Raw genomic sequence first — 14,810 nt, 5'->3', positions numbered from 1 at the left:
ATAAAGGAGTGATAAAAATTTTAAATCGGTTTTACCTTATTTTGTTTTTATTAAGACAATGATTTTTTAATTATTTCATCTAACACAAAATAACATTATTAAGAATGTGAAATTGCTTCTGCTTAAGTGACAATAGAGGAATATTGACCCTCTAAAAGCAATCATCCTTTCGACATTGCTCACAAACGTATTCAGGTAAAAAATTTCTATCTTGAATGTAACGATGGAATACTAAAGGAATTTTAATCTTTGCTTTTCTGATTGAAATTACACCTGTTATTTTGCAGATCTCACAAGCAAGTGGATGTATCTGAAAGCAGCTTCAATTGCAGTAGATATTTCGAATTTCCTTTTCGTTTAAAAATTCAATTTCAATATCCATTTATTTGCACTGGTGTCGTTTCGCATCAAAATGTGCCTTTTGCATTCGATTATTAACAACATAAGACGTTGGCAATGAGGTCTATTTTTACTTATGATAGGGGCTACGAGTACTTTAATTTCCTTTAGTTAACTGTATAATTTAAAATGGTTCATTTTCTCGTCAGTTTTTCAACGAGGCACAGAGAACTGAGACATTTTCATAACCCAGAAAACCTTGAATAAAAATCTTTTCGAAGGGAGGTTCTGCAGTTTATGTTTAACCCACAATGAGTACATATGATGTGAACTGTAAAAGAATAGTTGTAAAGTATTTTATTCAGCCTCCTCACTGTGACGTTAAGAGTTACTGAAGGAAACATTCAATTTTTAAGCATGAATAACAATGTTTACTATATGGAAATATATCTAAAATAACAATCGATTATATCAAGTGAATATCTTTTTAAAAATATCATTTGTATTGCATAATGAATTTGTTAAAACTACATATTGTACTTATCAAACTAATAACTTAAATCATATAATAATTACATTCCTAATAATGGAAAGTCATGATAGTCTTCTGAACATTAACTAACTAATCTCCCTCACAAAATAATCTTAAGATCTAAAGCAAAAATGTAGTCGAACGATATTAAACTTATGCTTATCAAGCACCAAAATTTTTTGCACAGCTTTATGCACAAAGAATATTAGAAATTTGTCAAATTTTATGAAATATTTACAATAAATTTAAACTAACTGTTTCTTATTTTTATAAGCAATTAAATTTAAAATTGGAACTACCTTATCGTAAATATAAATAGCCATAAAAGTAATTCAATAATTTAAGCAATTTGGTTGTTGCCCGAAATGGACAAGACTTTGCAGGACACAACACACCTACTTCACGGGAAGTGTTCCTTTAGTTTTACTTTTATTGTAAGCAGTTTCATTTTATTTTCATTTTGGTCAAATATATATACAAAGGACATTGTTTGCTTGATCATTGTGTAATGTATGTACTCCTGCTGCCAACAAAAACTACGGCAATACAGTCTTGTATAAAAAACATTTACTCAAAGTATATAAAATGTTGTTTTAAACTTATATAAACTGGCATTCGTGGTTTTTATGTGAAAAAGCTCAAAGGACATTCACTATCACACCAACCTACTAATACACTAACCAGGATATAAGTGTATACGAGTACATGCAGTCATCTGCTAATGTAAGCTTTTACATGCCAATATTTTGTAATTTTAAGTATGAAAAGGACATCGTCTATAAATCTTTTCGTTTTTTATGATTTCAGCTTTTTTCAGTAAAAATTTAAACATTTTACACCTGCTGCTTTGTAAATTATTCCAATATCAGCTTCTGTGGGAGTGTGTTGCTCTTCTAGAAGATTTACCTGCGTTTATGTGGATTTTTGTGTCTCACATATACGAAAACTGTTATGACACTCCTACAGCGTGGAAGCGGATGCGAATGTGTATATCTATGTGCTTTAAGTTTAGCTTCTGGAAAGTAAATTATTTTCTCTGTTTTTTTACGAAATCCTGTGCTTCGAGGTTAAGATGGCTTATTGAGCCATCGTCATGTAAGGAAGTCGTTTACTACCATTACTTTGCCCGGATATCTTTAACATGCTGCTACTGTGTTGTATTTAAGGATCAAAATTCTATTATGCCAAGCAGGTGACTACTGAACCTGAACTTGTCGATGATGCAAAATATACTTGAGATGTATGTATGTCGGAGCATCGCTGTAAGTCGTTTTTCGAGATTTTTGTATATATTGTGAATACAATGAACTGAGCAGGGAAGGATATTTTGTATGATTGAATAAACTGCTTGATTTATGCATAAATGCATAAATTCTTGCTTGAGTGATTTTCTCTTTTGAATAAAGCGCTTTGCCAATTTCAAGATTAATTATACGTCAACCCAGTAACACACAGCACAGCACCGACAGGAGCACTTAAATGCAATTCAATCCAATAAATTAAGAATGATTGCACAAATTAACCCCAACAACAAGCAGCAACAAATTAAATTTTATGGATATTATGTAAAGTCCTTTTTACAACTATTTGCAATTAAACGTTTGCGCTATACTTATTGGTATATGTATTTCAAGACCTTTTAAAATTGCACATTAATTCGTAAGTGTGGATTATTATAAAAGAGTACACCATCATCAACGAAAACGAACATCAAAATCAACTTAAAATAAAATTGTTACTAACAAATATAGTTTCGATTGAGCTCTTAAGCTATTTATCCTCACTATGTACAAAATATTTACTCCAACACAGTGCATAATTGAAAATCACCAAATAGATAGACCACCCAGAACATATGAAAGATACATATTTACACACCATGTAAAATGCATTTATTTTATTCAGCGAATTTTTACTTTTGCGAAGTCCTTCATTGCTTGGTTAGAGAAAATAAACTAAAAATTCGGCAACAACTGCAACAAATCCTGTTTCGCTCTGAAAGGATTATAAGTATTTTTTGTATTTTATTTAGTGCGATGGTGGATGCTTTTTGGAGCTCGGATATCACAACTTTATTTCATTTCTAGTTCATTCGGTTTTACTGAAAATGGTTTTTAACAAAATGTTAGTTTAGTTTCGCTTTCTATTCCTTCACTTTTTGTTTTCACTGTGAAAACAAATGCCACACAAACTCAATAAAGGTTTTCTAAACATATTTGTTTATGGAAAAAATCAAAGTTTTTCAGCTTTTAATGTTTAGATTGAGAAAAAATCGAATTTGTTTTAAAGAACTTTATTGATTTTATGTTGGTTTCGATGATCACAATAGCAACAAAAATATAGGAATTAGTTTCTTAGTTTCAACAAACTTTCTTGTGATAAAATATTAGAATTTGTAAGAAAAAATATTAGTGTGATCCTAATCAGTAGCACAGGGTCGTGATTTATAATGCATACTTGAATAGTCCATTACATTGTTTAATATGATGTCAACTGGTTTCTTAAAGTGTGTCAAACCAACTTCTGTTATTACTTCCTTCTTCAATTTTAGAAGAGATTGGAATTTAATTTGGTTACGAAAACTTTAACCAACTTATTGTCCTTTATAGATAAAACAATGAATCAAAGAGCTGATACAACACATCTATAAAGTACAGCGTAGAGGCTGTCGCTGAGAAGAGTTTTGTGAATAATACGTCACAGAGGATTTTACTGAAACCCGATACAAAGTTTATTGTTTGATGTCACTTGAAATGTTTTGTCACCAATTAATCAAGTTAATCCCATATGTAATTGTTATTTGTTGGCTTTGACATTACCAAACTACAAAACGACAAGAATAAAATTACTCATATAAGATAAATTCTAAAACTAACTCTTTTAGAACGGAAACTATAAACTTACTGTATACAACTTTAAACTGTTAAAAAAAAGATTGGTAATTTCAATTATGAAGGTAATTTCCTTTATGATGATGGCAACCTTTATAACTTCTGTCAAATTACCTTCAATTAGAGAGCATAATGTATTAAAAGAAAGTAACATAGTCTTAATGCTTGAGCCTTAATCTTCATTAACAGAAGGGATTGTTAGCCTCAGTGTTAAGGATCGCACCTTTGTAAAATAAAAGTGAGTCCAATTTGGCACATTTAAAAAGAAAAGTTATTATCATATGTAATATATTGTAAGAGATTTCAATACAACTCAAATTTTAGTCATCAGTTTTTATAAACATCTTGTTAAGTTGTTCTAATGTTCCCATTATTATTGTTATTATTTAGTATGTACAAAAAGATCTGTTCTAATCATATATGTATATATTAATATTTAGCGACTTCATGACGTCATAAATTCAATTTTTTATAATTGATTTATATATCATAACTTTGAAGCTAATTTCACAGCAATTCATTTATGAAATCAGTTGCTTGTTTAATCCGCCATTTTCATGCCCTTAAGAAACATATTTTGATGAATTATATAATACACAAATGACATAAATGCTGTAATAAATTCCTTGTCAGATTAAGAAAATATCCCGAATGAAAGAATTTGCTACTTTCTTGCAATTGTCTCACTCATGAAAGAAGCTTTGTGGCACTGCTCTTGTGGCGTTTGAGCGTCAGAATGACTGATTTGACGGATTTAGGAAACAAAACCACTAAATTGTGCTAAATGGTGTGTATGTGTGAGAGTGATTTCAGCAAGAGGTATTTATGTGCCCAAAATCCTACACATTTGTCTTTATTATTTTATTGCCTGTCAGTGTTCAGAAGTTGCCACTTCGTCTTACTTCAATGTCTAATGTGAAAATTTCTGGAATTCAGCAAGTATTTTAAATTCATCCGGTGTTTGAATACTATTTTAAGTGAAAACTAACTACAAAGAGTATAAACTAATAGAATGGGCTATATGTATGAATATATCATAAGTAAACCAAATGCTTTTGTATTCATGACACTTTAATATAACTTATGCATGATTTATTTTTTTATAAAGACAATATAAATCTTTGAGATACCAGTTCATATTAAAAAAAATAAAATTCTTTACAAGGATATTCAATCGTAGTAACTAACAGTTACTATAGTTATTTATACAAAATATTTAATAGAGCAATATACTACTGATTAACTATTTAAATATTATTCCATTTTTACCCTTATAGAAACACTCACCTAGTAAATCATTAACTCCAGCAAATGTCATAACCAGAGACGCCACAAATAAATCCGCTATCGCTAATGAGGCAAGGAATAAATTCCCAATGCGTCGCAGACTTCGTTCCGTGTAAATAGCAAGGCAGACGAGTATGTTTCCGGCGACTGATAGAAATATTAACACCGACAGGAAGATACCTGCAAGATAAACGTGAGGTTGGCACCATAGAACGCAAAAAAATGTATTAATTTATGCGATTCCGAATTGTAAATTAAGCATGAAATATCAGCAAATAAAAAAAAATATAAATACAAAATTCAAAGCCATAAAACATAAATGGGAATAATTTTTCAGTACGAGGACTACGAAAAGTTATTAACTTGCGAATGTGGAATGTACAATGATGAAATGTTTTCGAACGGAAATTGGAAGCGAGTATATGTGTGGGGGTGAGTCTGCGTGTGTGTTGGTTTGAGTGCTTTTAACATTTACATGCATGCATGCATGGGGGAAGTTCTGTGCAGTTTGTTGAGATGAATTATAGCATTTTCGCTTCTGCTTCGGTTCTTGTTTTGGTGTTAGCTTCATCTTCTATAGACATTCAACGACATTTACTTTACCAACAACTAAAATTAACACAAGTGCCACCGCATCGGGATCCTCACCCACTATCGTATCCGCCTCCGATGGATTGATCCATGATGTTTCATTGTAATATGATGTTATCTGTAATGATAAAATAATACTAGAGTTATTATGGAGGAATTACGGATTTGGTGAACTGCAAAAATTCGCACATTTCATTCTGTTTTTTTGTTAAATGCTTCTTTTTAGTTTAATTATTTGCATGGCAGAGAAAAAGGAAAAGTTAAAAAAGTTACTTGGTAATCTTCGAGTGAATTTGAACGCAATGTAAATGAAAAACTTTTGACACAAATTCTACTTATAAAAGAATTTCGAAGAGTGTTTGTAACAAAAAATTATGATAATGTGCCTAATAATTTTGTGCTAAAATATTGTTCTGACAGGCCAAAATTCGTACGCAGGTTAAAAAGTTTAGACAAAAGAATTTTTATTGTGGAAATTTGAAAAAAATGGAAATCCAATGAGCGGGGAATTTTATTTAGCTACGAAAGTTTGAGGTGTAAGGTGTTTTAAAATATTATAAGAGTGGAAACTTCTATATCTATATCTTGAACTAAAAACTATTGAAATATGGTCATGTGCTTAATGCACAAACCAATCTTTTATTTCTCAAGAATATAGTATATTTATATAATTCTAATAGAGACTGAAGTTTTTCCCCACTTATAAGACTTAAAACATTCTAGGTTGTCCATCCAACCTATGTTTCTGTAGAGCTTAGAAGATTAGAAGCATGGAGTATTACAGAATAATGAAGAAGCGCTGGAAGTATTCGAGATAAAGATTTTCGAAAAATTTTTGGTGCTGTACAAGTTGGCAGTGACTACCGCATCTATATAAACCACGAGCTGTATGAACTTTACCACGACACTGACATTAATGGTATGGAAGGATGGAGGATGGATCGTATCTTAGATGTAGAGATTAAGTTCAGGCAACACGTACTGTACTCGATGTGCGAGGCTGGAGAAGCGTGCCTCGATAGATGTGTTTACTAGTTATACTGTCACTTTATTTAATAACGTTATGTCCATATAAAAATTTTTATGAGTTAGTTAGGTTTTATTTATTAGCTTGCATGAAATGATGTAGTACAAAAGATCTAAAAAATTCGTACTGCTTTGCTCCACTGGGAGTTTAAGTCTGCGAAGTACTTTATACATCAAATAATAGTTTTACTGAAAGCAAATATTAAAATATTAAAAAAAACCGTTTAGAAATCATTTTAATTTAAGTTGTCTGTAATTGGTTCCTTCTTTCATTTTACTGTATCATAATGTAATATTTTTTTTCTATGATTATTACAAAGCAAACAAAATTAGCTATGTTAAATTTTTTCTTCGAAACTAAAGATCAAGTAAGTGATTGATAAGTATTGCGGTTAAAAAAAGTGCTCAGATTCTGAAACGTGAATACTCAATTGAATGATTGATTAGCATCAGGCGTCAGTCCTGGCAAACGTGCAAAATGTGTCTTATAAAATTAAAAATTAATTGAAATGCTTCTGACCTTAGTTCTAATCCTATAAATAATGAGGTTGAGGAACATTGTTTATGTTGTTTTGAAGCTACTTTGAACCTTTTCGTGGTTCAAATTAACAAGTTACCTATTGAAATCATCAATCATGGTAAGAAGAACGTACTTATACAGTTTTCACTTGTATAGGCTTTCAAGTTATTACACACTCAAAGGAAAAAGGAACACATATAACAAAATCGCGCATATGTCACATCTCACGTAACCGTTCCACAATCCAATAACCCCCAAGTGGTAGTCCATAAATTATTTTTAGTATTTTTGCTTGACCAGCCTGTTGTTTGGAAGCACTAAATTAGCATAAATAACAAAATTAATTTGTTGCATTTAGGAATCCATGAAGTTGAGTTATGGAGCGGCTGAATTGCTTCCTTATTGATAATGCGTTTCAGTTCCAACAAGTGAAATTGCCAAGGAGCTGCTGGCTCGATAGCATCAAGTTTGCTACATTGTATTTTGTGACATTTTGTGTGCTTAGCAAACAATAAATCTTTGCTAAAAACCAGCAAAGCCGTCGTGCATGCCCAAAGGAAATTGGAATCGAGATTGAGATTATTTTTGTGTGTTTTACTGGTTCTGGTTCGAATTGTGCATAGAAGGGAGTTTAAGTTGCGGTTTAGTGGTATCAAATGTACATATGTCAAGTCGGGTCAAGGCAGTTTTCAGTTTAAGGTTTCTCGAGATATACTAATAATATGCAAAACACAACAAAGATCGTTGGGTGAAAGAATAAAACAGCAATAAAATTTCAAGTTCTTAGATGCAATTTAATTGTATTTTTAATTGTCAAATTTTCTAAAAGTTAACTGAGAATTTGTAAACATTTTCACTAGAGCAATAATTTTAAAAAATGTAAAATCATTTAAGAACTTTAATAAATAATTAAGCAACTTGTGATATGTCACATCTTAACTCCTTAATAATTATTGACACTAATAGCTTAAAATCTATACGTGCCCGAATTACAAATTAATGAAGAGTGACAATTTCGCTGATTGAACTCCGGAAGATCTAGCTTCATATTCTCTCTAGATGCCCACGTAACCAATTTAATATATATATATGTATACTGCTTATATCAGCAGCAAGAAGCGATACTACAATGAGTAAAGAGCATTCAAATTGTCCAAGATACTATCTGAAGTAGACTATTGTCTACGTTTTTAATAACCGCTCAATGTTTTCTTACCATGCTGTGCTGCACTATACTGGTTTTATTTATCTGATCTTTTATTATGTATAAGTTCTTTGTTTTTGTGATTATTTGCTTGTTACATAATCATAATTGCTTGAACATAATCAAACGAATGGTAAATATTTTGTTGAAATGTTTCCATAATATTTAATGAAGTATATCCATTTATAACACGATTGCACAAACATAGTACGCATTTACATATTTTGAAAATATTGTCGATAATATTAGATATATAAATATTTAAACCATTTTTAAATCATTGAATGTGGTTGCCGATTAGTTATATCAACGTTGGGATATCATATATCAAAGATTGGTATAACTAACTGGTTCGTTTATGATTATGCCATAGTATGTTAATCATTGTAAATTATTCTATGCGTAATCTCAAAGATATCAACGTCATCAAAACAAAACTCATATGTCATCCTTTAGAAATTTAAAAGTACACCAATAAAAATAAAAATAACTTTAAAATGTAATGGAAGTTTGGACGTTATTCTTAAGATAGTTGCTATCTTAGTTCTAAGTGTTAATCAGCAACTACCTTTTTATGAAAAACATCTGAGTATTGAAAGAAATCATATCATATTTAAAATGATTTATCGTGATTTTAGTTTTTTTTATTTTTTGATTGCATTAAATACTTATTTTAAAACACAAAATAAATCCCATGTTTTAGTAGTAGCTTGTGACGCTTTTCATTCGTAATATATAAAAATAAAGTAAAAATTAAAAAAAATATTTTTTATTTCAACATTTTATTCAATTTCCGAATGGATATAGTAAAAGGGACATCACATAAAAGAAATGAATAAAATTTGAGCAAATATGTACCAGTGAAGAATAGTAACACATGTTGTTTGTATGTCCAACATCTGGGCTCGCAAAGGCATTTGGAAACGTGTGCAATATGCTTTTTCGCACATCACGGCGTATACGTAACATTAATTCAAGTAAACTGCTCCCTAAGAAAAACATGAAAATAAATAGCCCAAATTGCTTGAGGGCAACGTTAATGTTTGTAATTAAAGTGTTTCACCATTGGCGGTAACCACAAAAGGATTATTGTTCTCCTTCATAGTTTCTTCACGTAAAGTTTTCTGTAGATTGTGTGCTATTTAATAGCATTAATTAGATTTTTCTGCAAAAAAGAATTTTTTTCATAGAACGTTTGATTATTTAATAAAACTTTTTTATGTTTGAATAAATTTTAAACAATTATTAAAGATGGATTTAGTCTTGTTTTGATATAAAAAAAATATCAATTTTATCAAAGCATGAGTACCGCTTTTATATACTCTACATTTTGAAGTATGGTTTCTGTAGTAGCCAAGTTAAGTTACTTTAGGTAATGCCAGATATAAAAAAATAAATATACTACTGCCGTTAGCAATTTGTAAGCTACTTTACCTAATTTTCTTGCACTTCGAAACAATCCAGTTAAGCTTGATCCTCATTACACGTAATTTGATATTTACACAATGCTTTGTAATTGTACTTGAAAAAATTGGATAAAATTAATACAATGCTGAGTATTTTTTTTATTTTTTCAATTTCACCTTCTCCTAGTTCATAGTACCTTCAGTGTTCTTTTGAAACTTTACGTAGTAGTGTGTGTGTGTGTGTTTTTTTAACTTCCGTTTTAGATTTAATGGCGTTGAAAAATACACTTAAATTTGTCACTACAGGCGAAGTAGCACTTTTCTCTCGATATGCTTACAAGTGCGTATTTATGTATGTATGTGTTTATTGGTGTTTATGTGCTGATGTGACATCATTAAAATTCTGTTTACATAATAATGTTTTCGTTGCTATTTTTTTGTTCTTATGCTTCTAAATATCGTACTAAGTAGGAAGAGTAAGAAAAACAAGCAGAATAAGGAGACTCACATAAGCTTAGCAACTGGAGGATGGAAAAAAATGAGTGTTGTCAGCACAAGCGGAAGCAAAAATGTTGCTGTTAGTCATGTCATCGTGTAGCAAAATTTTTTAATACCATTTCGCATTAAAAGTATCTGAAGTACTTAAATGCTTCGCACTAAGGGCTCACTGAGGGCTCACTTACGTAAATTCTACTGGTATTTGGAATTTGTAAGCAGTGTGTAAGAATCACTCTCTTTTCTTCAAATACCAGACTAAGATTTGGTGAAAGTGAAGAAATTATTAAGAAGCAACTGAATTATGTGAAAATATCTAGTGAAATAATTTCCCGTTTCGCAATAATTAAATGTTTGAGATAGGCGTAACTAAAATTCATAGTTTAAAAAATACTTTGTTTGCTTAAGACTAAAAATCTAGACTTCAATCGGAAATATTAGAAACAACAAATGATTGACTATAAGAAAACTTTGAAAATTAAATTCTGATGCTATATAGTGAATGCTGTTCGATAGCCAAGTAGAGCTAGCAAATCATAATGGACTAATGACAGTGCAGAAGATCTGCGTAATATAGATTATTGGAAAATTTAACGAGATAGTTAACTCTAATATAAGGAATTAAGTCCGTCGTCTATACGGAAATAACTATGTTGTATATGTTTTATTCACATATAATAAAAAGTGTAAATTAATTTTGATGAGATGTTTAATATAAAGTTGAATACATAAGTTGTGAGTTATCAGTTATTGATAGTAAAAAATTAAATTTTATATCGTTATTCCATTTGTAGTTCTGAAACTACTCGTCAATAAAATACGAGTGTGATTGAGATTTCAATTAAATTTTTATATTGATTTGTTATTTTGATCTTGTCATTAAGTTCAAAATATATCATTCAAATTGATGGATATTCATTTTCAATGCTTTAAGAGTTTGAAGATTAAGCAACAGATAAATCCGATCCATTGCTTAATTTCACGAAAAATAAAATTGTGCAGCCAAATCAGATCACAAGACGTGTTATGTGGCTTGTGTCACATCCCTGTTAAAAACAAGAAATAACTGGTAATGAATGATGCAGTTATTGCGACCAGAATAAGTGATTTCGGTTGCACATTTGTTATTGTAACAGCCGATTACACATGTAACGACATGTAGTGACTTTTTATGAATGCAATGGTCTGTCGATAGTTACTTGTGAATTTTCATTAGCCCAGTTGTGACAAAATGAACTTCATCACTAAAGAAAAGAAAATCAATCAAAACTATACTAGAGAATAAACATTTTTGTATTGAGTTCTCACAATTTCATACTTTCCGTAGCTATTAAATGATCCATATTTTAAAATAACAAACCTTAATCTTTTTGATCTATTAATAAAAAATTGGCTGAAATAGTCTTCAGTTCTTTAAGTACGTTCCATAGCGGTCTTATGAACTGAACAATTTGAAGTGATTTATATACCATGGATTCTCTTTAAACATTAAGATTTAAAATTTGTTGGGAAGATTCTATTAAATTTGTTATAATTTCGTCAACAGCTGTAGAAAAACCTTTCAGACTATTTTAATTGGAAGCAAAAAATTTTTTTTACGTTAAGAGCTAAAAAAATGAAAGGCAATCATAATATTTTTTATTATTTAATGCAGTAATTATAAATTCTGTGCTAAGCGCAATTTTATAACAAGGACCATTTAAAAGTGCGTAATAAATTATTTATTAGCTTGTTTAAGCTGCTGACTCCAGGATTCGTTGCTGTTGCTTTTTTTCCGGCACCCACAGCAATAAAAAGGACTTAAAAGATTTTGTAACATAAACTTAGCCGTAACAATGACAAGTAAAAAAGCGGAAAAGACGGAAGAAGGCATTGTGGACTTAATTTAATTGGCAATAAAAATGGTCAACAAATGTTAAAGCCAACTAAAGTGGCACAAGACACAGACGTTGACACTGGTTTAGCTGCAGCCAGTGCAGACAAGTTGGGAAGTCAGACAGCACTGGAGGAGGGTATTGTCGCTATATAGAAATACGTAAAAGTTAAAGGGAAACGGAAGCAGAAATGGCAAAATAGAAACTTGTAGACGAATGGGAGCTGTGCTCAGATGCGACTGTTGTTGTATTAATCGCTCAGCTATGAGCAGGGAGTGGTGGAAATAGAAGTTAGTTTACTCAAAGATTAATATAGAGAAGCGTTTGAGGAAGTTTAGGAGAAAACATTAAAAGCAGACAATTTTATCAAATTTCAGCTTCTAGAATGAGGAAGAAATAGGAATATACTAAACTATATAATTACTGTGCATATAATGAATGGCGGCAAGCAGTGATTAACAAATATTTGTATCACAAGCTATAAAAAAAAATTTCAAACATCACAGTTTTGTAAAGTATTGATAAAATAATTAAATAATCAAATAAAAGTGATAATTTTATAATATAATCAATAATTAAATAATAAATAATTTACAAGCAGGAAGAATTGGTTAAGTAGTTTATTAAGATTAACATGCACATGTTTTTCTTTTAGTTTTTTTTTTATTTAACTTATATAAGAATGGAGCTTTGTGTGGCATCTCTGTAGAAGTTAAAGTCCTATGATTTTAAAATATTGCTTTTTCCTGATTGCAGATTACTAGTGTAAGTGAAAGGCTGGTATAGCCTGCCGTTCGTGTCATATCATAACGTTTTTGTTATTGTGTGCAACAAATAACTGATGGAAGTGTTTTTATGTTTGATTTTGACTCGAATTCCCATGTTTGTATACAATGTGTCCATGTTTGTTGAAGTATGGTTCTGTGTATCTAAAGTTAGTCTGTGGTGCTCACTGTGAATTGATCCAATCGAACATTAGAAATGTGTCAAAAGTTTATCTAGTCGTATCTCTAAATACTGTATTTTAAGTTCTTGAAAATATTATTCATTGTGTAATAGCACATCTGGTATTAACCTCAACGAAGAGATTATGCCATATTGTTTAAACAAAGAGGAAAAGTCAGCATAAATTCCTTTTATGTAGTACCTTTTCAAAGAAGACCTTAAATTTATTATCAAGAATTGTAAATTATTTTTTATTGCAATTTTATTTGATGAAAGTCAATTTGCTTGTTTTTGCTTCGTTATTTTCAGCATTTCGCTGTTTCTTCATTTTTAACATTCCCCTACCCAGGCAAGTCCCAACTCCCCACGTCAACTGTCAATTGTTAACAGCTAATAGCCAATATTTTAATAACATTCTGCACAATAAATTGACTTAAAAAATAAAAAATTATTTGTAAAAACTCAATTTTATTGTCGTTGTGTATGTGTATATGTGTGTGCGAGTAGTTGTTGTTCTTGTTCCGAAGCGATTGATATGCGTCTGTGTTATTATCACTGTTATTGGTATTGATATTGTTGTTGCTGTTGCTGTTGTTTGTTTGTCTCACTCTGCGCAATGTAATTAAATTGTTCGAACAGAGGAAAATTGTTGAAACGAAAATTAATGTCATGGCAGCGTTATTTTCCGCTGTAATAACGTCGGAAATATGTTTGATAATGTCCTTAATATCGAGAAATTTATGTATTTATGTATAACATGATGAGTTCGTGTAGTGAAAAATTAAATCGGAATTAAATTAGTAAAATTTTTACATTTGAAAAAAAAACAAGAAAATACAACAAAAATAAAATGTAAAATTATTAGTTCGCTTTGAAGTTGGCAAAGACAATCTACCGCACATATTGCATATTATAGTATATTGTAGGTATCTCTTGTGTCCCATGGAATGATGAAATTATTTCGGTAAATATGATAAAGACGCATTTGAACTTTTGCTTCATTGACAATAAATTCCTTAAGTCTTAAAAAAGCAACACCGGAATATTTGAAAATAATAAACAAATTTCTGGAAGCTTTACAATAAATTCTTCGGTGTGAGCTCCCCAGTAACTTTGTGGGAAAACAAGCTTAAAATTTATTTGCCCGCTCTTGCCTGTGTGTGCTATTTAAATATCTTAATATCTGTCTGTGTACTTTAATCGCATAAATTTTCATATGCTTATGAGTTTCATTTTACAATTGAGTTATACTGAGAGCTAAGCAAGCAGAAATAAGCAATATTTTTATTACTTTATAGAACTCAAAGGCACCAAAATATATAACAAAAAAAAAAACAAAAAACAAAAAAATAAAAAATAAAAACGTCTTGAATAGGCATTTTACGATTGAAAATTGAATTTTTTTTTAATATCTTGAAACGAGGATATGTGCTTTGTACTTGTATGAACATTTGAATTTCATAGAGTGAAGAAATATGTTAGGCACTCTATTAGCATATATCAATATTTCAGTATTCTACATAATTCCATACATAGAAATCCATGAAATGCACATTTGCACAGAAAGGCATGTGATAAAAGCTTAAGTGGAATACATACCTTTTGAGTTCTAAGATATTCTTGATATGTTCTATTTTCTATTCAAGTTAGGTTTGGTTTGAAAGGTTGCTTTTCAACATTAAAAATGTCTACACAAAAGT

At 30.3% G+C, this 14,810-nt stretch overlaps 1 protein-coding gene across 1 annotated transcript in view; it reads right to left on the bottom strand.

Annotated features, from left to right (window-relative positions):
- Positions 1 to 14,810, bottom strand: part of LOC119676922 (dopamine receptor 1-like) — a 49,246-nt gene that overhangs the window by 13,936 nt on the left and 20,500 nt on the right. The window contains exons 2-3 of the mRNA XM_038088190.1: positions 5,653 to 5,758; positions 5,050 to 5,229 (exon numbers count right to left, since the gene is read on the bottom strand). Of these exons, the coding sequence (XP_037944118.1) occupies positions 5,050 to 5,229; positions 5,653 to 5,758 (286 nt within the window). The remainder of the gene's footprint in view (positions 1 to 5,049; positions 5,230 to 5,652; positions 5,759 to 14,810) is intronic.

Source organism: Teleopsis dalmanni, chromosome 2 (assembly GCF_002237135.1).
Source record: "Teleopsis dalmanni isolate 2A chromosome 2, ASM223713v2, whole genome shotgun sequence".
Lineage (NCBI taxonomy): Eukaryota > Metazoa > Arthropoda > Insecta > Diptera > Diopsidae > Teleopsis > Teleopsis dalmanni.
Note: the sequence above shows the minus strand (reverse complement) of the source record. Positions and strands in the feature narration are given on the sequence as shown.